Source organism: Saimiri boliviensis, chromosome 10 (genome assembly GCF_048565385.1).
Source record: "Saimiri boliviensis isolate mSaiBol1 chromosome 10, mSaiBol1.pri, whole genome shotgun sequence".
Classification (NCBI taxonomy): domain Eukaryota; kingdom Metazoa; phylum Chordata; class Mammalia; order Primates; family Cebidae; genus Saimiri; species Saimiri boliviensis.
This window is the reverse complement of record NC_133458.1, coordinates 19550677-19575620: the sequence shown is the minus strand read 5'-3', so window position 1 is coordinate 19575620 and position 24944 is coordinate 19550677. Positions and strand designations below refer to the sequence as shown.

Sequence of the window (24944 nt, the reverse complement as noted above, 5' to 3'; positions counted from 1 at the left end):
TTTTTGGCATTCGGTGGATCCACCTGATACTTCCTTGGTGGAAGAGTCGGAAGAAATAAAGAGAGGAAAACACTCAAACCTTGGAGTCACGTGGTGAATCCCAACACTCTTGAACAGGTATAATGAATACAAAGGCTATCCTTTTCCAAAGCCTCAAAACAGAACTGCAAATGACACATTCTCAAAAGAGACACATGCACTAACTCCTCCCTGCCGATGGGAAAGATATCCAGAGATAGATGGACTTACCTAGAGAGAAGAATGAAAAAAGAACCCTCAGAGGCCAGGCTCTCCCAGCACCTTGAGAGGCGGAGTTGGCAGGATGGCTTGAGCTCAGGAGTTCAAGATCAGCCTGGGCAACATAGCAAGAAAGCAAGAGAGAGAAGGGAAAGAAAGGAGGAGGGGGAAGGGGAGGGGGAAGGGGAGGGGGAGGGGGAGGGGGAGGGGAGGGGAGGGGAGGGGGAGGGGGAGGGGGAGGGGGAGGGGGAGGGGGAGGGGAGGGGAGGGGGAGGGGAGGGGAGGGGAGGGGACCCTCATAAAACTACACAGGCACCAATGAACCGGTGATGGTCTCCAATGCCAATTTTGAGGACTGACAGTAACTTTGTTCTAAAAAAATTAAAAGAGGCAGTGCTGCATTCTGTAGCTTCTCCATTTACTCTGAGTGTCTGGGCTTCCGCAGTTTGTGCTTTTGCCTGGAAACCCAGCCTCTCCTTCCCAGCAGAATGCCACACCCTATGCACACAGGTCTGCTACAGTGAAGTCCTGTGGCTGCGGAGACACAGGCACCACCCTGAGCTAACATGCTAGTAAGTCCTCGGGGGACCCAGCGGTCAGCTGAATGGCACACTCAACCCTTATTTATACTGACCACTCTGTAGCGACTCTCCTGTCTTTTGGAGCCTATGACGAAATTTTCCTGGCTTTTCTCCACTTTTTTTTTTGACAATTCTTTCTGGGTTCTATCTGCAGGCTCTTCTCCCTGGCCAACCCCTTCTGCTGCCCCCAGGGCTCCACATTCAGCCCTTCGCTCATACTCCTTCCTCTCACTCTAACCTTTCTGAACTATCGTATATGGATTATTAGCTTCACTAATTCCTCACCAGAATCCTAACACCCAAATCTACTCCAGTCCAGACCTTTCTCCAGAACCCCAGACCCAAGTTTCCAAATGTCTTTTAGGTGTCGCTTCTGTGAATGTTCCGCAAATACATCAGAATTACTGTGCCTGAAAGTAAGCTCATGATCTTCCCTGAGAAACTCATCCCCCCACCCCGCGAAATATTCCCATTCTAGGTCAACAGCAACACCGTCAACTTGGCCTGCCAAGCCAGAAAACAAGAAGTCTCCCATACCCATCATGCCCCATAATCACACCTCCAGGCTAGCCTCCGCTATGCTCTCTGCATTCATCCACTCCTCTCTGTTGGGTTCAGGCCCTCATGGCGTCTTGTCTTACTTCATGGATGAAATAGCCAGCCAGAAGATCAACTTTCCACCATCACTTCTACCACCAGTTATCCTTCCTAGAATACATTTCTGCTCCTGTCTGGTCTCTCTTGCTAAAAGCTTCACATCTTGCAGAAGAATATCCAAGTCATTTGCCAAGTACACAAACCTTACATGATCCTGTGGTATCTCCCAAGACTCCTCATAGAGCACCCGACTCTCAAACCACATAAAATGACTTCCCAGAATCAGTCATGACTTTTTACACATTCCTACTCTGTACCTGCTGTTCCCACTGCCTGGTGAACTCCTATTTATACTTCACCCCCTTCAGATTTGTCATTCCATCCTCTTTGCTACAGAAATACTTTGAACATAGCTCTCATGCAAAACATGTATCAGGCATTTAATGTTTTGCAATGTAATGACCTGTTTACACATCTCCCTTGCCAGTCTACTAGGAAAGCCACAGGACAAGAATGCATATCCCCTGCCTAGAATGTGCACATGCTCAGATAAGCAGCTCATTAAGTCCCTCGAATTGGAGGAAGAACCAGCTATGTGCGATGCTTCCCCAGGATGCACGCAGACAGGACGTGAGGGGAAGGAAGGAGTTAATGGCTGAACCTTTAAAATTTTACGAATGGTAACCTTGGATTTAAATTTCTGTCTAACACAATTGGCCACTGAGAAAGCATTTTCATCACAAATCCTATTTCCTCCAAGTTTTCTAAAAACATCACCCTATCAGTTTGAATCTTGCAGGCTCTTTCTCAGCCAAAAGGAATTTCCCTTTAAACAAAAACTATTCAGACATTTCCAAGATATGAAATGTGAAAAACCAGGATTTTCCACTCACAGAACTAGGAAACTGTTTGTAGATTTTTTTCCCCAGACTCGTTTTATTTGCCAAGGAGTCTGAAGAGATTTTTTTTCCTAATATTAAAAAAATGTTTCCTACCTCTGTGCCTCTCTGTTTTTCCATTTTTTATTTTGTCTGAGTTTCACTTAACAAGGTTTTTTGTTTTTTGTTTTTGAGACGGAGGTCCACTCTTCTTGCCCAGGCTAGAGTAGAATGACGTGATCTCAGCTCACTGCAACCTCTGCCTCCCAGGTTCAAGTGATTCTCCTGCCTCAGCCTCCAGAGTAGCTGGGATTACAGGCAATGTGCCACCACACCCAGATAATTTTGTAGTTTTAGTAGAGACAGGGTTTCTCCATGTTGGTCAGGCTGGTCTTGAACCCCCAACCTCAGGATCCACCTGCCTCAGCCTCCCAAAGTGCTGGGATTACAGGCGTGAGCCACTGCACCTGGCCAAACAAGGTTTTAAGTCAGTAAACAGAGACTACGAAATACAAAACTGCACCTGCCAATTGAATTGCCCAAATGAAATACGCAATCGTTGAATGCTGCTGCTGTTGTTTTAAATAGCTTATTTTTTAAAGATGGGAGATCTTCAATGCTAGGAGCATAACACATGTAATACCACTGGGATTCTGAAATCATGTAATAAAAACGTAGAATTTACAGTTGGACAAACTGATTACTAAAGATGTGAAGTAAATTGTAATGTGATGAATTCATACAACAAAAAAGCATGGCTGAGCACAGTGGCTCACGCCTGTAATCCCAGTATTTTGGGAGGCCAAGGTGGGTGGATCACTTGAGGCTAGGAGTTTGAGATCAGTCTGGCCAACATTGCGAAACCCTGTCTCTACTGAAAATACAAAAAAATTAGCCAAACGTGGTGGTAGGTGTCTGTAATTCCAGCTACTTGGGAGGCTGAGGCACGAGAATCACTTGAATCCAGGAGGTAGAAGTTGCAGTGAGCCGAGATCACGCCACTGCACTCCAGGCTGGGCAACAGAGTAGGACTCTGTCTCAAAAAAAAAAAAAAAAAAAAAAAAAAAGGAAGAAAAAAAAAGGCTTTATCCTCTAAAGAAAAACTCTTTTCCAAGAGCTACCATTGATAATTCTAACAAGAATCAGGCATTAAAATATGGGTGTTCAGAATAACTCATCATAATTCTTAAAAAAAAAAAAAAAAAAAAAACTCAAAGCTCTTGATAATATCAGTAAAGTTCAAATAAACAGATGACACCTACACCAGAACAGAGCAACTCTAAAGTGGGCAATTCAACCTGAGGCAACTGTAGCTGAGCCCCAGAGCAGCTGTACACACAAGAGGAAAACGTGGGACACAATCTGGGAAGTTATGTCTCACTTTTGCACTGGCCTTCCACACAGTTGAAAAAACTGGACCTACACTCACAGGATGCCACAGAGGGTTTCCCAAGCCAAAGTACAAGCAAAAGTCTACGCAAAACACAGCCTGCCTCTAACGAGTGACATTGACTGTAGAAACAGCTGAATCCCAGGAATGACCCATGAGCTCCTCTTGGGTTTACACTGCAAGACAACTGAATCACTAAACATTCCCTGAGATAAACGGGTGCAACGATCAGAGGGATCAATGTCCCAGCTCTCCTTTGAAACATATCAAGAAACACATCATGAAAATTCAAGGGTTACGCAGCCAGAGCTCTTCTGCCGCTCAGGTGGACCTAGCAGGCTTGAGTCAAACTCCAAAGATCTGTTTTTCATCGAAAGACAAATAACAAGTATAAAAAGCTGAGAACCAGCTGCACTGAAGTTGATAGCAGAGCCCAGGGGAACGTACAGAGAGAAGAGAAGGCTGAGGACCAAACACTCACATTTAACAGGTGGTAAGGAAGCCAGAGAAGGGGGAAGAACTAAGCTTGCCAGATTACTGATGACTAAAGATGTGAAGTAAATTGCACTGTGGAATTCACATGGAAACCAAAGCAAAAGCGAGTTATGAGACAATCCTGTGGTCAGTGTGGCCCAATACTCCCATGAGACCCAGCAGGTAAGGACAGAGAAAAGACTATTGGATTTAGCAGCTAGGGAGAGGGTGAGCAGTAGGAGCCAGAGGGCAGAAGGTACAGGGTAGAGACTGAGGAAACGGAGGCCATAGCTGGTGACTGTGCACTTGAGAAAACCTGGCAGTAAACAAAAGAAAAGAAATGAGTAAGAGGGAGCATCTGGCAAACATGTGTTCAAGGCAGAGGCCTGTGTTTATAGTGGAAGGTAGGAGAGGGAGAGGGGAGGAATGAAAGATGCATGAGAGAGAATAATGACAGGCTCTCTCCACTTCCTGAATGATGTCAGACTCCTAAGGTCGGGACACCTCGTCCTCAAAGAGAAGACATTTGACTTAGGGACAGGCTGGAAAAGTACTTCTGTTATGGGTCAGGAAGTGCATGCAAAGAAACTGAAATCCAAAGACGTGAAGTAACGTATCCAAGGTCACCTGAGAGCCTGTGGTCCTCAACACCAAACTGGCCCGGCTTGAGAGCCCACCCTTTCCACGATGCTGCCTTCAACTCTACTCCCACTGGAAATCAGGACTGTCACTCAATCACCCGACGCCCATCTTGTTCTCTAATCAAAACAAGAACAGATATCGACACTGAATTACCCAAGTCACTATTTTACTGAATTTTCACATTTGCAAAAGCATTTACAAGAATCCAGAGCTTATTTATTTGTTTGTTCATTCATTTATTTATTTATTTTGAGACAGGGTCTCTCTCTCTGTTGCCCAGTCCGGAGCACAGTGGTGTGATCACAGCTGAGTGCAGACTCAACCTCCTGGGCTCAAGTGATCCTCCTGCCTCAGCCTCCAAAAGTGCTAGGATTACAAGCATGAGCCACCACACCCTGCCCAGAGTTTTAAAAATAAATTAAAAGAGGCAAAGGCCACCCAGCTTACCCATTTTCCAGGACTGTCTCACTCTACTTAACTATTCGTCAGCACTTAGGATTCTCTGGACATCCTACGCTTGACTACACTCTTATGAGGGTATAGAAAAGACTGTTATATCTCCTGTCCTCAAGGAACTTGTGCTGAGCAAATCGCTCTACTGCTCTGTATCTCACATTCTCCATAGATAAAATGGCCCATCCTCTTCCATGCGCCTCATGAATAACCTATACGATTTGATTCAGGGAAAAATCAAGATTCCCTAAAACTTCATTTGGAAGGTTCCCAGAGCATCTACTGAGCAGGGAAAAGGAGAAATAGGCTCAAGGTTGATCCAAAGACAGTGGATCTCATCATTTCCTTTCCACCCTGATTCCAAAGGGGCAGAAAATACGGCCAGCACTCCCTCCTTCATAGGATCACTCGTCTGGACAATTCAGATACGCTCTGCAACCACAGGCCTGAACCCTACCAAATTTCCTGCTGATGCTTAAGGTTATTTGCCCCAAAAGAGTCAGCAAACGGGGTAGGGCCATGTCAGGATAAGGCCAGCAGTTTAAGTTGCAGACAGGCACACGTGGCCTCACCAATATTTGAACAGCCATACGCAACTGAAAAAAATCGCTTCTTTGAAAAATGGCTTTTAGTTTTCCACCTGCTGTTGATCTCAAACGGAACAAATCATTCTTGTCCTGAATGGTGAGCATGATAACAGGGTCAGCTAGCTACCTCTAGCCTGGGTAGTCCACTCTGATGATAAAAGTCGAGATAATACAGTTAATTATATATCTCCTAGTTAGTGAGTCAAGAGCCGTAATCTCCTCCTGGCTCCCACCTCTCCCTGAATAGCCTTTACCTGCACTTTCAAGAGGCTATTTCTACATCTACAGTCTTCCTTCACTGGGCACTGACAGCTAAATAATGTTCTTAAAACCTTGCTGGGCCACACATGATAGCTCATGCCTGTAATCCTGGCACTTTGGGAGGCTGAGGAAGAGGATCCCTTGAGCCCAGGAGTTCGAGACCAGCCTAGGCAACATAAGGAGACCTTGTCTCTATTTAAAAACAAAAAACAAAAGAACTCTGCAAGTGGCACAGTACTTGGGTTTGCTGTTTCACACCCAGGGCAAATTACGTAATTTTTTTTTTTTTTTTTTTTTTTTTTGCGGGAGATGGAGTCTAGTCACTGTCACCAGGCCGGACTGTAGTAGCATGATCTCAGCTCACTGCAACCTCCACCTCCTGGGCTCAAGCAATTCCCCTGCCTCAGCCTCCCAAGTAGCTGGGACTACAGGCACATGCCACTATGCCCAGCTAATTTTTTTTGTATTTTTAGTAGAGACGGGGTTTCACCATTTTGGCCAGGATGGTCTCGATCTCTTGACCTCGTGATCTACCCACCTCAGCCTCCCAAAGTCTTGGGATTACAGGCGTGAACCACCACACCCAGCCAAATTACTGTGAATTTTAAATTTTCTAGTTGCTAGCCCATGTTCACGAGAAAAGAAACGTACCTTTTGACTAAGGAAGGAACTGTTAACTCAGACTATTTTACTGATGATCTCAATGATCGTGCTGGTTGAGTCTCCACTATCTCTTCCATCCCCACACAATTAATCTAAGCTCATAGTATAACTCCCATTCTCCTTTCCAGCCACTGGCTTAGGAATGATCATGTGGCCCAGTTCTTACTAAGAAAAGTTCCTTCCATTCTAAGAAAGAGACAACTGCTCCTCTTCCTCTGGATGTTATTATTCTGAATGTAACACCTGTAACTCCTATGGCCATCACACATCCAACCTGAGGATGAAAGCTGCACATGAGCAAAACCAAGGTCCGGGGGGACACCGAGGAACTGCCGAATCAGCTAACCAAGGGGCTCTATTTCTAAACCTCCTGCAACTTGAGATAATTTACTTATGGTATGAGCCAATCTGATTCAGTTTTCAGTTACTTGGAGCTGCAAGCCCTGTAATTAATTCAATTATTAATCTAGATGCTATGCCTTATAACTCCTGCAAAAGCAATGTCACATCACAGATCCCTGTTTGCTTTGAACACTGTAACTCAGGGATCTTTCGAGAAGGAGGGCAAATACAAAACTCTGTACTGCCCTGTCATCTTCTAAGACTGTGCCTATGTCTACCGCCTCCCAGCCTCTGTCAGTATCATGAGAACAATTTCAGAGACAATAAAATAACGGGTCAAAGATTTTTTTGCCAAGCCAATGGAAATCCTTTAGATCATAGACAATTAGCAACATACAAACATGGCTGCCTTATGAATAAGAGCCACATTGCAAAATAGTGGAGGGACGGGGCAGTGAGAGTTCCTCTTCCAATCCCCAAATATTCCCCACTGCTACCTGGCTATCACCCAAAGTTCTCCAAGTAGAGATTCATCCTTTTGATCTGAAGTAATTATCGTTAACTATAGTTGCCCATTCAGGGGTAACATGCTAAATCTTATTAATACTTAGATTTCTAGTGCACGCTTATCAAATCTTTCCTGACAGCAAAATTTGAAGAAAGGAAATTGGAAAGAGAACATTACAGTGAACACCTGAGGTCTGAGAAAGGCGGGGAACACCAAAGGGGTGAGAACGCCGAACGGTACCACAGGGTCTGGAAAAATCATACTTACTTCCCAATTCTGTCTCCCGTTAGAACTCATCATCTATTCAGCTTGTGGAGGTATGTGACCATAAGTAATGCCATTCTCAGCCAGTGAGGACCTGGGTTCCCCTTCAGAACCTGGCCTGGGGCCAACCCTAGGAGCTGACTCCAAAGTGGAACATCAAACCAAAAGCTTTAGTGTCGCATTGAAATCGTATCACTCTCTGATTCAGGCGGGAGGAAGAGGAAACCACACGGCCTGTGAGATCAGCCCACTCCTTTTCAGCACTCAGTACGGCATGGAAGCCAGATGACCTTTCCATCTGGACACCAGGCAGGTCGATCATTCCCCCGACTCCCTACCTACCACTATCTGGGACCAGTCATTTCACTTGAAGAACCGACCAAATATAAAACTATAGTAGCATAACCACCAAGTGATTTTACAAATAACTTGGCTTTATAGGAATTTCGCGTTTAAAAGAAGAACTTCTGTTGTTACTTTCACGAAGACTTAGTTTTTATTATATACTTTTTCAAAAGGCTATAATCATGGCAAAAATTGCAAAAACTGTTTTATTTTCCAGATAGATAAACTGAGACAGAAGAAAGAGAGAACATTATCAAGATCTAAGGTTTATCACTGGCAAACCCCCTGCCAACCTCTACCCTAGAGCCCCTTTCCACAGTGCCTTCCTGCTTCCCCAATAGGCACCCACCGACCTTGAGTGGTGCTGAGTTTCTCTATAGCACTGAAGCTCCCTTTTCGCCCAAGAACACTTGGTTGAAAATGACCTCTACTCCAGTTTTACAAGTTGTACTTCTTCAATTTTCTAGACACAGCCAGGAGGTAAAAATTTGAATGGTACCAAAGGGTATAGTGTGTAGACATGCTTCCCTTCATCTCTTGACTTCCACTCCCCCAAACCCGTTTCCCAAAAGTTATCCATTTCTTGAGCACCCTTCCAGATATAGTTTGTACATATATAAACTACATTTGAAAATTCTGAGCACCGTGGCCCACAGCTGTAAGCCCAGCATTTTGGGAGGCCAAGGCAGGAGGATCCCTTAAACCCAGGAATTCAAGACCAGCCTGGGCAACATAGTGAAATCCCATTTCTACCAAAAAAAAAAAAAAAAAAAAAACTTTAGCCAGGCTTGGAGGCACACACTGACAGTCTCAGCTACTCTGGAGGCTGCGGTGGGAGAATCACTTGAGCTTGGAAGGTTAAGCCTGCAGTGAGCCATGATTGTGCCACTGCACTCTAGTCTGGTTGACAGAACAAGATCCATCTCAAAAATAAAATAAAATAAAAAATAAATTACAAAAGCACAGATAATTCCCAGAAAGTAATTTTCAGAGAATCTTACAGGAATACAACACAAATAGCAGAAATGTCCAACATACAGGCAGGTTTGGGGAAAGAGGCAAGGTTTCTTCTCACCGTAGTACCAAACCCCAAGGGGTATTCTCATTTTTAGATCTGCCATCTTTTCGAGTCACTTTTAGCCTGTATCCCATCTTGAAGCAGCAGCTTTCCGAAAATCAGTACTCGCTAAATTAAAATAACATTTCATCATCTGTACGGAAACTATTTGTTAAGCTTCAAGAGGAAGCTCAGAGTGTTAATAATTCAGAATCTAATGATCAATCCATCTTTGCCCTCTTCATGTGCTTCATTATTTCTTAGACTTTGAACCTGTCTCCTCTAAGCCTTTGTCCTTCTGAACCAAGACGTCTTCAGAACCAACCAAATAAAAAAAAACAAAAAAAAAGCACTGCTCCTGATGGCTAACAGAAGGCTCCTGAGAAACAGTATAATCTCAGCCTTGGGCAACTTGAACATTCTAAATTGTTTAAATCAAGTATGTGATAGGTTGGCTAAAACAGGGCATTAGCAATCATGCATGCAGTAACTAAATCCCTAGTTAGAGCAACAAAAGTGATCTCACTAGGAAGGCTTGGTGGCTGCCACTGTCAGCCTCATTTAAACATTAGCTGCTTTCAGGCTCAGCAGTTCCTATATTTCAATCATTCTCTCCCAACCTCTTCCTCAGTTCCTTCTCTTTAAGCCAGGATTCTTCATTCAGACAGCCCAATGGGCAAGTACTTGGGCTTTGGAGGCAGGCAGACATGGCTTGGAATCTCAGTTCTATCACTAAATAGCTATGGGAACTAAGCCAAGTTGCTTAAACTCATTAAGTGTCATTTTTCTTATATGTAAAATAAAAGTAATAAAAATGGCTCGTTTTGCTGGGTCATTTACAAGGGTTAAATGGCATAATTTTTGTAAAGCACTAAACACAATGTCTTTCAGCAGGACCAGCTATGTAATTTGTGAAACCCAATGCAAAATGAAAATGTAAGGTCCCCTGTTCAAAAAGAATTAGGATTTTCAGGATGGTGACAGCAGAGTATCAAATCAAGTGTGGAGCCCTGTGGCACTGCATGGGTGGCAGGCCATGCGGTCAGCCTGACTCTCGGATGACAAACACTCAATAGACGATAGCTGTCATCATCTCTTACCACCCTCCCAATGTATATTTGCACCTCACCCTCCCCAAAGGCGCTCTTCAACTTGGAAAGTTTAACCAAATCATTCCAAAAACAGGCACTGGTGTCTCAGAAGTATCTGGAGTTTAGGCCGGGCACAGTGGCTCACACCTGTAATCTCCGCACTTTGGGAGGCCGAGGCAGACAGATCACAAGGTCAGGAGTTCAAGACCAGCCTGACAAACATAGTGAAACCCCGTCTCTACTAAAAATATTTTTTAAAAAAATTAGCTAGGTGTGGTGGCATATGCCTGTAATCCCAGCTACTCAGGAGGCTGAGGCAGGAGAATCACTTGAATCCAGGAGGCAGAGGTTGTGGGGAGCTGAGATCATGCCACTGCACTCCAGCCTGGGCAACAGAGAAAGACTTCCCCTCAAAAAAAAAAAAAAAAAAAAAAAGTATCTGGAGTTTATAAGACAAATAACTCACCAAAATGGATAATCTAAAACAGAAGACGATATTAACACAGGCTCATGAAAATGCACACCTACTCCAGGCCTTTGCTCTGGTTTTCCATCCTGCTAAGCTAAGACTCTTCCCTCCTTCCAATCTTTGTTCAGATGCATTTTCTATGGGAAGCTTGCTCTGATCATTCAGTTCAATCCCATATTTTGCTCTTCTTCCACCTTGTATTCTCTATCCCCTTCACCTCGTTCTACTTACACGCTTTCTCTGCTTTTGTTCACACATGTTCCCAAGTGCTTTATATATTCAACAAATATTAATAGAAAGAACAAATATCTCTTTGACTGAATGCGTAATCAGGCCATCCTTTTTCCACATAAAGACTCAGCTGGAGTCAGGTTGCCACATTATGGATGAAAGGCAGTAACAACCAGCTCTGCCCCTGGATATCCAACAGAGTTCAGGAAGCAGATGGGAAAGTTATCTCTCTCCCCACCTCTACCAAACGTCCCTTAGTTGGAGAGAAATCTAACCCAATCATCTGTGCTGCTAAACCGACACCTCTTTCAACAGTAATTCATACACACAGTTTGTTGTACTGACTTGCAGCAATGATGAGTGGCATTTTATAGGAATGTGCTGTACGGAACAGAGACATGTACCTAAGTGGAGGATATAATAAGCATTTTTTTAAAAATAGAACTAAAAGAAAAATAACCACACATTCCTGTTTTATCACAATGACGGAAAAACTGGGGTGTTAATATCAAAGCAAATGTAAAGTCTCTACTCCCTGAACCTGTGCATAAAGATGTTAGAGCCAGTCCAAGCAGTTCTTCCTGGAGTGAATGCCACTGTCACAGGTAGCATCTCACACCTTTCCCTGTGAACTCACAATGCTAGCTACGGGGCCAAGTAACAGCAAGGTGGAGGCCTATGTGTAATTCATCCAACCAGCTGAAAGGCAACCCCTAGCTGTGGCATTGCAGCTGCTGGATGAGACACTGTCACAGTAAAAGACGGATAATTTAAGAACAAAAGAGAAGTGCTGCCCCTCTGCATATGGATAACATGTAGCCAGTCAGTAGAAACCCCTGGAGCACCCAATCATCAAAAGATATTTAAGGGTCAACAGGCTTCAAGTTCTTTACCCAGGACAGGAGCACATCTGGGACCCCAAACACCATGCTGCCCACATGGTGTCCTCAGGACAGGCTCAGCAAAGCCCAGAGGAGCACACTGAACATCTGGCTTTTGCCCCAGCATGAACTATACCACTCCCTCTCAGCCCTGCACCCTGCATTTTTTTTTTTTTTTTCCAAACAAGCCACTCTCAGCCACCACAAATACTTTGGTGGGAATCAGCAGGGAGGTCCTCATTCCTTGTCCCAAAATAACGTCAGCCAGAGGCAAAGGCCAAAGAGGTGGAGCCTGCAGGCCATTTTGCAAAAGTTTCAAATATCCTGGTACTGACCCCATTAAAAAAACCGTGAAGGGGAAGCAGCCAAGCCTCTAGTGGTTTTCTCATTAGTGTTCCCCCTCAAACGTCTGCATGGATAAGAAACAAAGAGATGGTGCATCATCCTATGATCAGTGCTGGCTATAGGAAACAAAATTTCCTCTTGCAAACTTAATACCAAAACACTGAAATTAAAAACTTTAACAGGAATGTGTGAGCTCTGAGACAGCTTAATCCCCAAAGAGATCTCTAAGGCATTAGTGTAAGGCTGAACAAGCAACTGGTGAGCTGCCCCACCTTCCCAAGGGTCTTTCTTAAATGTGCAACTGTCTCAGATTTTCCATACTTCTCTGCTGGTTTTTCCTCTGGAGAGAAAGGAAGCAGATTTCTTGGCCGTACAGTTTAAGAAGGCAAATAAAGCCGCCTTTCTCCTTAGAGGAGCCCTTTCAACACACACACACACACACACACACACACACACACACACACACGTACTTTTTAAAATATAAATACGAAAGAGAGGAAGGCAGTGAGGGAGAAAGAATACTAGAGAGATGGGAAAGAAATGCTAGTTAATCTTGTCCAATTTTTTAAAAACACACACAAAAAGTCAATAGCAAACTAGGCAGAGGCATGTTATTCTCAAAACGCACACTCCTCCGGCATTACAGTACTGTTAGCAACAGCAAATGATATTACAGATAGGAAAAAGCCTCAGCTCCAGGAAAAAAAAAAAAAAAAAAAAAGCAGGAATTGTTAAAGGAATACAAAGTGGCATTACTCTCATGAAAAGTGCAAAGGGGCCAGCTGCTGCCCACCTTCATCTGTTCCGACAGTCAAGTACACCTAGCCCAGGACCTCTTGATTCTGGCCATGCCCTGCCCCAAACCCTGCCTTCCCAGGTCCCAGGACTCCAGCTGCTCCTCGAGTGACACCACTTCCCCGCTTTGAAAGCCCCCCTGCCCGCCCGCCGGGTCCTCACCGTGTGGTACATGAGGGCCTCGCCGTCCCCGGGCTCTGACAACTCGCTCAGCTTGCGGTCCCACTGCAGCACGCCCTGCTCCCCGCTCTCCAGCACCTCCATGGCGGTGCGGGCCGCGCTGGCCTGGGATGCCGAGCCCAGGAGGGGACGCGCAGAGCTGCCTCGGACCGCGAGGTTTCTCTCTCTCCGCGTGTGCGTGAGTGTGTGAGCGCGCGTGTCTGTAGTTTTGCACTTGGAAGGCAAACGTCTGCTCCTCTGCCGGAGAATGGCCAAACGCTCCCGTCTGGTGTCTTCGGAGAGCTGAGAATCCCCAAGGACACGGGCTTGACCAAAGGCTGCAGGGGCTAAAGCGGGATGTGCATCCAAAATGAAGGCAGGAGATCCGCTCTCATCCCAGGAAAATCCCTTCGCCGCGAGCCCACTTTCCGCTACCGATCCAGACACAAACTTTGAGACTCCCTAGGGCTCCTAGGCGCTGCTCCAGGACCCAGCTGCGGCCTGACCAATCAGGTATCTGTATAGCCCAGCAGACCCAATCAGAAGTCTCGCTCTCGGCTCTGTCCCGCCCTCCAAAGGCAGAGGCCGCTGCAAGTTTCCGCCCATGCCTTAGGAGGTTGCCGGGGCTTGTCTGTGACGTCACCGAGGGACTCCTCCCTCCTGAGCGAGGTCCGCTGACGGCAGTCGCCCACTGCGGACCAATAGAGGGCCTGAGTCCGGAAGTGATGGACTGAAGGCTTGACCAATGTAAAAGGTGCGTCTAAAAGGTACAGCCAATGAAATAGCGACAAGAATACATTTTGTAAAAGAGGGAGGGTGAGCTCAGTCCTCCTGCTGAGAATCCGCAGAAATTAGCCAGCGAGCTGACAGGGAGCGCGAGAGTTACTGCGCGGTGGACTTAAACATTTTCAAGGACCTTAGTTCATTTGAATCTCTCGGATTTTTTTTTAATGAACTACATATTATACAAAAATACAAATATTCCTCATGCACATAAATTGATATTAGTGCAGCTCTAGCAAATTGTCATTGTTCTTCACATTTTCCCTCATTTTCTTTTGGGTCCTTCTAGTCTTTATGGACTTCACTTACGGTATATTTCCTTTCGTCTGCTCGATAAACGCCAATGGCATGCTCTTCCAGGTCCTAGAGAAATGAGCCCAGCCCTTGAATTCATACAGCTTTTTTTCTCAAAGGAATCAGGCAATAAAGAAATAAACATGGAAAATCAGAAAGTGGAAAATGCTATAAAGAAAAATAAAAGCAGGATAACAGGATAGGGCAAGATCAATGCTATTTTATACGCTGGTCAGAAAAGTTCCTCCTAAAGGGAATAAGATTTCGCGAGAAGCTGGTGTTCTGGTGACAGCCGGGGAGGCCAGAGTGGCTGCAGCAGAGGTGCCTGGCAGGGAGGGTAGGAGAGGCCCGAGGGGTGAGCACCAGCCACGCATGGCACCAGGCAAACCTCCTAGATTAGCGAAGAGATGGCCTGTTCTAAAGGAATTCCCCCAACACTGTGATTCTTCTTCCTCCTTTTTGATTCCTCAAAAAACAAAACACACACACACACACACACACAGCCCTTAACTCTAGAAGTTTCTTACAATGGTACATTCAGGTATTAGGTATTGTGTCGTCTTCTTGGCAAGTATTTTTTGGTAGGTGGGGACAAATATCTTTGAACTCTATGTTGTCTTTAAAACAGCGGTTTATCATACAAACTATTCCTGGTCCGGTCCTATCTCCTGGGGTCTTTTGAGTTTTGTTTTTTTTGTTTTTCGGATTTTGTTTTGGTTTTTTGGTTTTGGGGGTTTTTTGTTTTGTTTTGTTTTTTGTTTTGAGACAGAGTCTGGCTCTGTCACCAGGCTGGAATGCAGTAGCACGATCTCTGTTCACCGCAGGCTCCACCTCCTGGGCTCAGCAGTTCTCCTGCCTCAGCCTCCTGAGTAGCTTGGACCACAGACATGCACCACCACACCCAACTAATTTTTTAATTTTTTGTACAGACAAGATCTCACTTTGTTGCCCACGCTGGCCTCAAACTCCCGGGCTCAAGTGATCCTCCCCCCTGAATCTCCCAAAGTGCTGAGATTTAAGGCATGAGTCACCACGCCCAGCTTTTGAAATTATTTTAATGCTTACATAGAAGCTCTAGTTTATGGGGACACACCTTCTTTATATAATAGTTCTCTCATTTTTCTCTTGGGTTCTTGATTTTTCTTCTCCAGTCTGCTATCCCCTTCACCACATTCTTTCCATAGATGGCTTTTTCCATTTTAAAAAAACCTTTCTTATTTTTTTAATCTAGCACTCAATGTACAGTGGTATTATATCCACATAAACCCATCATAAATTGAAAATATCAGAAGTCGAAAATGCATCTAATATACCTAACCTATCAAACATAGCTTAGCCTAGCCTACCCTAAATGTGCTCAGAACACTTATATTAGCCTACAGTTGGACAAAATCACCTGGTAACACAGTACTAGTTATATACTGTCATGATTGTGTGACTGCCTGGGAGCTATGGCTCCCTTGCACCAGGGGAGAGTACCATATCACATATTGCTAGCCTGGGAAAAGATCAAAATTCGAAACTCAAAAGTCAGCTTGTACTGAATGCCTATCTCTTTCACACCATCATAAAATCAGAAAATCCTAAGTCATAAGTCAGGAACCATCTGTACATTCTCCTTAATGCAGGAATACAAACATTTATCTGTGAGGCATTTCTGCTTTTGACAAAGTCTAATCCTGCTTATGCCCCATATAGTAGGCAGTTTCCCAGATGGCATCCAATGATGCCATTTCTTGGTGCTCACACTCTTGTGTAATTCCTCCTCTTGAGTCTGCGCCAGACCTAAGGACTTCCTTCTAACAGAAAGAATATGGCAAAAGCAAGAAGATGTCAAAAAGATTATGGCTCCTGACTTGCTTGTTTCCTCTTCCTCTCTTGCTTGCCTGCTCTAAGAGAAGCCAGCTGCCATGCCGTGAACTGCAATGTGAAAAGGCCAGTGCAGCAAGGAGGTGTCCAGCCAGTGAGGACCTGAGGCCCTCAGTCCAACAGCCCATGAGCAACCGAATCCTGCTAATAACCATGGAAGTGAACACAGAAGTGGATCCTTCCCCAGGCGAGCCTTCAGATGTCCACAGACCCAGCCAAGACTTTGACTGCAGCCCTGTGAGAGCCCCTATGCCAGAGGACCCAGCTAAGCCACGCTCAGCTTCCTGACCCGTCAGGTAATAAATGTATGTTGTTTTGAGCCACTAGGCTTTTCCTTTGTAAAATATGTATTATGATCATTGGCACCCTAAATGATTTGGTTAAACTAATCTGCACCCTAATAATAGCATGATAATCCCTTGTGGTGAGCTTCTCCAGCCTCCTTTGTTTCACGTATCCTTCTCTGTTAGATGCACACACAACTTCTTACCAGCCTGTCTTTCTGGTTTACATTTTAAATACTAAATTTTTTCCCTTTTCTTCTCCTTCTTAAAACTTAGTAATGTAGTTGACTCTCCTTCCAGCTTCACTGGCATCCTTGTTCTCCTGTCTTTTATTAATAGATTCATGCCACTTGCATGACTGGAAGTTATATGTTCCCCAAATGAAAATCAGATACATTAGCCAACAAGACGTTTTTCTGATATTATTTGCTACCTTTCCATGTGTCAATCTATTTACAAATTTGTTCTATGTGCTTTCTATACCTTCATCTCAATTGTTAAGTTAAATTGTATCTAGAATTGGGAACTTGACAGATCCCCCACATCATGAAAATAGAATCCATTTTCCAAGTTCCCATGGCCCGGTTCATCAGCATGCTTTTTGTTTGACTGCTCAATAAAAATTAATCTATTGAATTTTCCTTTTTCATGTCCTGTACTTTTTCAGTTTATCCACAGGGATAACTGTTAAGTACCTGCTAAATTTCGGACACCATTGTGTATACATCTTTCCAGGTTTAAAACGGTCTTAAAAAAAAGAAATGAGGCCAGGCATGGCGTCTCATTCTTGTAATTGCAGCACTTTGGGAGATTGAGGTGGGAGGACTGTTTGAGGCCAGGAATTTGAGACCAGCCTGGACAATATAGCAATCTGTCTCTACAAAAAAATTTTTAAATTAGCTGGGCATGGTGACACACACTTGTAGTCCCAGCTACTTGGGAGGCTGAGGCGGGAGGATGGTTTAAACCCAGGAGGTCAAGGCTGCGGCAAACTGTGATGATCCCACTGCGCTCCAGCCGGGGAAAGTCTGCCAGGCCAACGTGAAAAGGCTGTGCACTGGCATCTCTGGTGCCACATCGTGACACTCACGCATGTCACGAGCTGCAAAGACTGCGTCTTCTCAAGTGAAATTGTCGGCCAAAGAATGCATGTGGGGTAGGCAGCAGTTGGCTTATCACGGTCTCCCTCACCGAATGGTGAGGATCAGGTGAAGGGGACAGGCAGGAATACTCTATTGTCCCGAGTTGCTGTAACAAAGTACTGCAGCCTGGGAGGCTCCCAGCGACAGCAATGAGTCCCCAAGGTGTATGTCGCCCTCTAGTGGTCTCTGCCTCCTCTCTTTCCTTTGTACCTGTCCATTCAGGAGCTCATCTCAGCCCTGTCCCAACCAACACACGGAGTTCTCCAAGTACAGCCCCCTTGCCATCCTTACTGAAACCATTTCTGATTACTCAGTCAGATTTGCATTTTTCAGACCATCTCCTTCCTCTTGGGCAGTTTTTTTTTTTTTATACTGTAACAAACCAAGGAACCCTGCCCATTTCATCTCTGACGTTGTTTTAGTAAGTACTGCAGATGTATCTATGTCGCTCCTCAGCGCTCTTGACTATCTACCATCTGGTGAGAATTTTCTTTTTATTTTAACGTGTTCTATCACTGTATTCCAGTTTGGAATGGGAGTACCACTTTTACCACCCTCTGGCCTTCCTTTGTTTAAGTCTTTCTAACAGTGTTCAGTATAATAGAAATTTCCCAGCTATGTGGAATTTATTTAATTTCTATTTCTTATTTATTTATCCATTTTTAGACAGGGTCTCGCTCTGTCACCCACGCTGGAGTGGTGTGACCATGCTTCACTGCAGCCTCAACCTCCCAGGCTCCTGTGAACCTCCCACCTCAGCCTCCCGAGTAGCTGGGACTACAGGTGTACACCACCATGACCAGCTAATTTTTAATTTTGTATAGAGATGGGCTTTCTGCTTTGTTGCCCAGGCTGGTCTCGAACACCTGGGCTCAAGCTATCCTCCCACCTCAGCTTCCCAAAGTGCTGCGATTACAGGCACCTGGCCTCTTTAGTGTATATAAAGCAAAGAGGAGTGAAGACACCTGCGAGAATCTAGTATCTTTCTAGGAAATCCAGGAAATCAGGATGGGCTTCAGGAATGTGAAATAAACCGGGCACAGGGGCGCATGCCTGTAGTCCCAGCTACTCGGGAGGCTGAGGTGGGAGGATCGCTTGAGCCCAGGAGTTCTGGGCTGTAGTGCGCTATACCGATCAAGTGTCCGCACTAAGTTTGGCATCAGTACAGTGACCTCCCGGGAGCGGGGGACCACTACGTTACCTAAGGAGGGATGAACCGGCCCAGGTCAGAAACAGAGCAGGTCAAAAGTCCCGTGCTGATCAGCAGTGGGATCCCGCCTGTGAATAGCCACTGCACTGCAGCCTGGGCAACATAGTGAGACCCCATCTCTTTAAAAAAATTTTTTTAATTTAAAATTTAAAATAAAAAAAGAAATGTGAAATCAATTGGCAATGAGAAATCTGAGCACTGGGATAAAGAGTCAAGCAGGAGGGGAGAAGGAGAGCTGCTGCCCATCTCTGAGGAGTCCACCGGGGGTAGAAAATGAGCTGGAAAGGGGACGGCACAGGTGCCTTGTCTTCAACTGGCTGCAGATTGCTTATGGATAGAGAATACTCCCTGACAGAGGTCCTAAATGGAACCATTCTGCCTGAAGCCAAGGAAACATGTCTCTCTTCCTCGAGGTTTCTGAGAGGGGTGGGGAGGACTCTGAAAACCTAGAAAGCAGGCTACCCTTGGAAACAGCTCTCTTCCCATCTTGGCAAATTCAGAAATGGCCAAAGTCCCCAGGACAACAGGAAGAGCTACAGGTATGAGCAGCCAGAGGCACATGGCACTGGCCCTTCTCCACCTCTGCTGACCTCGGGAGATCAGCTCCACCCTCTCCACCCCTTGGCTTCACTATTACATGCTGAATTTACACTCGTACTAACTTGCCACTGTGTAGAGTCTAATACACTACAGCTTCTTTAAAGATTGCAGAAAATTTGAAAATAAAACTGTAGTATATTAAACCCCTACCAAACAACTTAGATGAAAAAAAGCTTCAGATGGACTAAGGATATTGGTGTAAAATAAAACAAAGCTATTGTGGGAAGTAGAAACGTTCCTTTTTAAAGTTCCTTTCTTGTTAAAGAATAAGTGTGCTAATAACTTTGTTAAGCCCTGTCCTATGTAGCTGTTAGATATGTCGTGCTTACAGGCACGTAGTTCATTCTGTGTCCTTGTACTTTAGCCAAGATATCTGTGCTGGATGTGCCCACAGGCATGCCCCAGCTCTCCACTGATTTTACCTGTTTAGAAAAGTTTTGTTAGCCAATCGGGTTTGAGTTCAGATTGTGAGCCAGACGGGAGGTCTGGCTCCAGCCAACGGAGATCAGACACAGCGGTAAGGATGACCCCAGATGAATAAGGGATAAATTTGTCTGTTTTCCTTTGTTTTTTGGCAAGATGGCTAGTAAGAGTAACCTTCCTGCAGCCCAGGAAGTAAAAACGGCATTGCTGAAAGAGTCTTTGTCTCTGCGCTAATTTTTCTTTGTGGCACCAAGCATCTATTTCCAACAGGTATCCAGAGAAACTCGAGATAAAATACTTCTATAATTTTGGCGTGACCAAGGTCTAAGCATAACATAAAAGGCAGAAAATACATAGGAAAAAAAGCGCTTTAATTTATACATAGGTATATATGTCTATGCGTCTATGTATGTACACACATAGCTATACAGAGATATACATCTAACATATAATTAAACAAATGAGATTAAAATGTTATACATGTTGCTATTAGCATGAGTCATTTTGCAGTGAAGGGTTTTTTTTCATTGTTTATCCCCTCATGACCATCCCATCCCAAGCACACGGTGGTAACGGCCTGGTACGTACCTTCCCATACTTCCTTTATGCTCATACAGTCCTATACAAACGCATGGAGAGAGGAGGAAGTCCGGCCATTGTTTCATTATGCATGCTTCTCTGCAGTTTGCTCTTACCTCTTAGTAAGAGATCTTGAAAATCCCCCCAGTCCTCGAGTGTGGAATAAATTCATTCTTGTTAACAGCTGACTGGAAAACGATAAAGCACTTTTCAATTCCCTGTTGATACACAGGTTTTAATTCTAGAAACATCAATCGTATGCACGTGTGAATTTCCCTGCAGGTGACCTTCTCCCAGTGATGGAAGATCAGGCTCGGGGTGTGGAATTTGACAGCCTAAGGGCGACACCCAGTGCCCACGGAGCGGGGCGAGGAGGGCAGGAGAGGAACAGAGAGAGGGGTCGGGCGTGAAATGGTGTGGAGGGCCTGCGGGAGGGTTCGAGGGGCCGCAGGGACACGCAGGCTCAAGGATTGACACTGCCATGCCGCAATGTTTCCTCCCGCCCCTGTAGGGCGCTCCCCGTAGGACATTGTTGGCACGGTGTCACAGGAGAGGTTGGTGGAGGCAAGAAGGTCCTTCAAGGAGGACGGAGGACACAGCCAGAAACGAAACAGCCCTTTAGGTGAACTACAAGGACGGAAACGTCTATTTCAGCTCTTTGGTCGCTTCTCCAACACTGCCACCAAGTGGCTATAGGGGAGCAATGCAACTAGCAAACCCAAAGATTGCAAGAGCTGGGCAGTCGTACAATAAAACCACCATGTCTGGCTGATTTTTAAATTTTTTAGTAGAGACAGAATCTCGGTATATTGCCCAAGCTGGTTTCGAGCTCCTGGGCTCAAATGAACCTCCTGCCTCGGACTCCCAAGGTGCTGGGATTACAGGTGTGAGCGGCCACTCCTGGCCCCAGTAGTGGTCAAATAAAACCACATCTCACATTCCATCTGATTTCGCAACCCTCAGGGGGAGAGAGAGAACATTTCCATCAACCCAAAGAGCTGACTCATGCTGTGTGCCAGTCGTTGCCTTTCTCGCTTCCAGAGATCAGATTTGCCTGGTCTTGAGCATGATGCAAATAGAATTTTGCTGCTCATCCTCTGTCTTGTCTGACTCACGTGTCTGTAAGATGGGTACATGTGGCTGTACAGTCTATTCTAGTTATTTGCAGTAGATCTGTTCTATAAAATCACCACAGATGCTAAATTAACAAATACTGAACCATTGCTCATAGGAAAAATAGGGGTTAGGTTCCTGGGAGACTCTGCTCAAGACAATGTCATCAACCAATCAGTACATATAAAGAAGCAAATGTATCAATCTATGGTTAACTTGTATCAACTGATAAATATGCGGAAACAAAATAAAAGCAGATAAGCTGGTTTTATGTGTGTTTCTGTTTAAAGACACCTTGTTAATTATACATTGGTGATTCATTAATGTTGAACTCATGGCCAACAGCACTAATTCATGACTGAACAAAGCAGCTCAAAAATGAATTTAACGCTATGTTTAGCACTAAATTGACCACAAAAATGATACTTATTTTACAGTATGACAGCCACAACAAGAAGGCAGAACTTGGTCTTGTTTGACCTCATTGGGTTAACTCAGATTTTGGGTACAGTGGGTCATACCAGGAGATTCCAATTTTTCACTATTCTGTGCAGGTCCAAAATATGGACCATAAGAACACCATGAGTCTAATTTTAGGGTTACAAATAAATATTAGCAAACAAGCACATTTTCAAATACAGAATCCATAAATAAAGATCATCTGTATCTGTACTTTGGTCTGCAGTGTTTGTTGTTGTTGTTATTGTTGAGACAGGGTCACACTGTGTCACCGAGACTGGATCATAGCTTCAGGATCACGGCTTACTGCAGCCTCAACCTCCTCGGCTCAAGCAATCCTCCCACTTCAGCCTCCTGAGTAGGTGGGACTACAGGCACATACCACCATGCCAGTTTTTCCGAAGGGCAATGAGCTCTATAAAGTCGATCTCAATTCCTCAAAGCAGTCTTCTCATATCTGAAAATATGCCATTCCAGTCAAAGCCTTGGTAAAATACCCAGTGTCTCCACTTGGGTCCTGTTATAAAACAAAAACAAAAACAGATTCTTATTGAACCTATGCAAATAACTGTACCACCATAAATTAAGAATACTCAAATAGTTTCCAAATCCTGGAGAAATCAGGTAGACAAAAATTTTACCCACACGTATACTCAATTGTTAAAAGCTATAAATAGCTCAAAAAAGTTTTCGGCTGGATGCAGTGACTCATTCCTGTAATCCCAGTACGTTGGGAGGTTGAGGTGGGAGAGTAGCTTGAGCCCAGGAGTTCAAGACCAGCCAGGGAAACACAGTGAGCCCTCATCTCTACAAATAATAATACAAAAAATTAGCTCAGTGTGGTGGTACATACCTGTAGTCCAGCTACTCAGAAGGCTGAGGTGGAAGGATTGCTTGAACCTGGGCAGTTGTTTCTGTGAGCTGAGATCATGTCTCTGCTCTCCAGCCTGGGCAACAGGGCAAGAACCCACCCCCAAAAAAAGGGAAAAGAAAAAAGTTTTCTTGACTCTGAAGAACAAAACAAACAACTATCAGTCATGTTTCAAACAAAAAAAGACTTAAAAAATATTTCACTTACATATTAGTTCAGTCCCATATAATTAACCTTTGTTGTATCCAAGATTGGGCCAGCAGTCTTCCTAAACATAACAGCTCTTCCATGAAAGACCTGGCAATTTTCTCTCTAGTTAAATGACACAGGCTCAAAACTTACCAGAAATCTGCATTCAAGAGCACCCGCCAGAGTCCTTTCCATGAACTTCCCTGAAGAAGTAACTTTTAAACTGTAGCTGATCATAAACTACTTTTCGAGAAGAATCAAAGTAAAACGATTATCGTCCATGGATGATAAAAGTCTTAGGACAGGCCAGGTGCAGTGGCTCATATCTGTAATTGCATTTTAGAAGGCTGAGCAGGTGAATCACTTGAGTCTACGGGCTCAAGACGAGCCTGGGCAACACAGGGAGACACTATCTGTACAAAAAATAATTAGCTGGGTGTGGCAGCATGAGCCTGTGGTCCCAACTCCCTGGGGGAAGGCTGAAGTGGAAGGGTCACATGAGCCTGGGAAGCAGAGGTTGCTCAGGGAGCCAAGATCATGCCACTACACTTCAGCCTGGGTGATGTACTAAGACTCCTATCTCAAAAAAAAAAAAAAAAAAAAAAAAAAAAAAAAAAAAAAAAGTTTTAGGACAGTCATGGTTAAAGATACAATTGACAAGAAAATTTCGTTACTTCTGTGACATACAATTTACATCAGAACCATCATTATTACTGATTATATCATATATACTAAGACATATCAGAATTACAGGGCTCTCTCACAATTTTGGAACACATATTAACATTTAACTCAAACACAGTTAAATAAACATTTTATATTTCACAATGCTTCGATTATGATTTTAACACACTAAATAAAGCAAATAAGTCCAAAATCTCTTTTGGACTTCAGGAGACCTAATATCTAAACAAGTTAATGAGGTCAAAAGTCTAAATTTCAAACTTGAAATTTTGATTTTGGGAAGTTTGTCATATGTCAACAGTTTAAAACACTCGATATCACAAAATAGAATCACAGGTTATTCATTTAGCCAAAAGTCATAACAAATATTTTCAAAAAGAAAAGAAAAAAAATCTTTACTCTTTGATAGGAGACTCAGTTTCCAAACAGTAAGACCTAATAAAGACAGCATGCAGCCAACTGAATCTGTCTTTCTTTTTTTTTTTTTTTTTTTGGCAGTTTGCTCAAAAAGTAAACAAAAATATTTTACTGTCTCTTAATTATCACATGAAAATCTTGCTTAAAAGAGAAAACCAAATTTTGCCTTTTCATAGTATATTAACACCGAAGTTAATTTTTTAAAATACAATCTTATAAACAAATCCATTTAATCTCAACCACTTTGACCATAAGGTAAGCTGTCTATAAATCTTTTAGGATTTTCTATAAAGAATAGATAGTGCTCTAAGAAAATCTTTTTATTCCAACACAGGGGTTCTAACTCTGGCCCTGCATCAGTGTGCTCTTGATATTTACATTTAACTCACAGAAAAACTAAATAACACCCTTTAAATTGCAGCCAACTTGATCACACAAAAAATTCCTTTGATAAGATCAATTCACCATAAATCTTACTTAAAACGTCAGTTTTATCCTATCATTTTCTCTTAGGACAAAAACTTACTTTCCCAATTTTCTATAACCATTGAATTGTATCCATCATTTTTTCTTCAATTTAAAACAACTTAAAAACCTCTAAGCTAGGAAAAATCACTTTCCCGTAACATTTCCCTGACCTTTACCAAAAACACATCCCACTTTCCTTATATACTTTACATATAGACTTATTCTCTTATATCTAGTGGTTTTAATTACATATATTAATTACAACGTTCATTCTTCATAATTTTTAAGCGAAAAACCTAGGAGGTAAGC

At 43.8% G+C, this 24944-nt stretch overlaps 1 protein-coding gene across 1 annotated transcript in view; it reads right to left on the bottom strand.

Moving 5' to 3' along the window:
• The window catches only part of CREB3L2 (cAMP responsive element binding protein 3 like 2), a 140856-nt gene extending 127117 nt beyond the window's left edge, over positions 1-13739 (bottom strand). Inside the window, exon 1 of the mRNA XM_003929746.4 lies at positions 13254-13739. Within this exon, the coding sequence (XP_003929795.1) occupies positions 13254-13355 (102 nt within the window). The 5' untranslated portion in view covers positions 13356-13739. The remainder of the gene's footprint in view (positions 1-13253) is intronic.
• Between the last annotated feature and the right edge of the window lie 11205 nt (positions 13740-24944).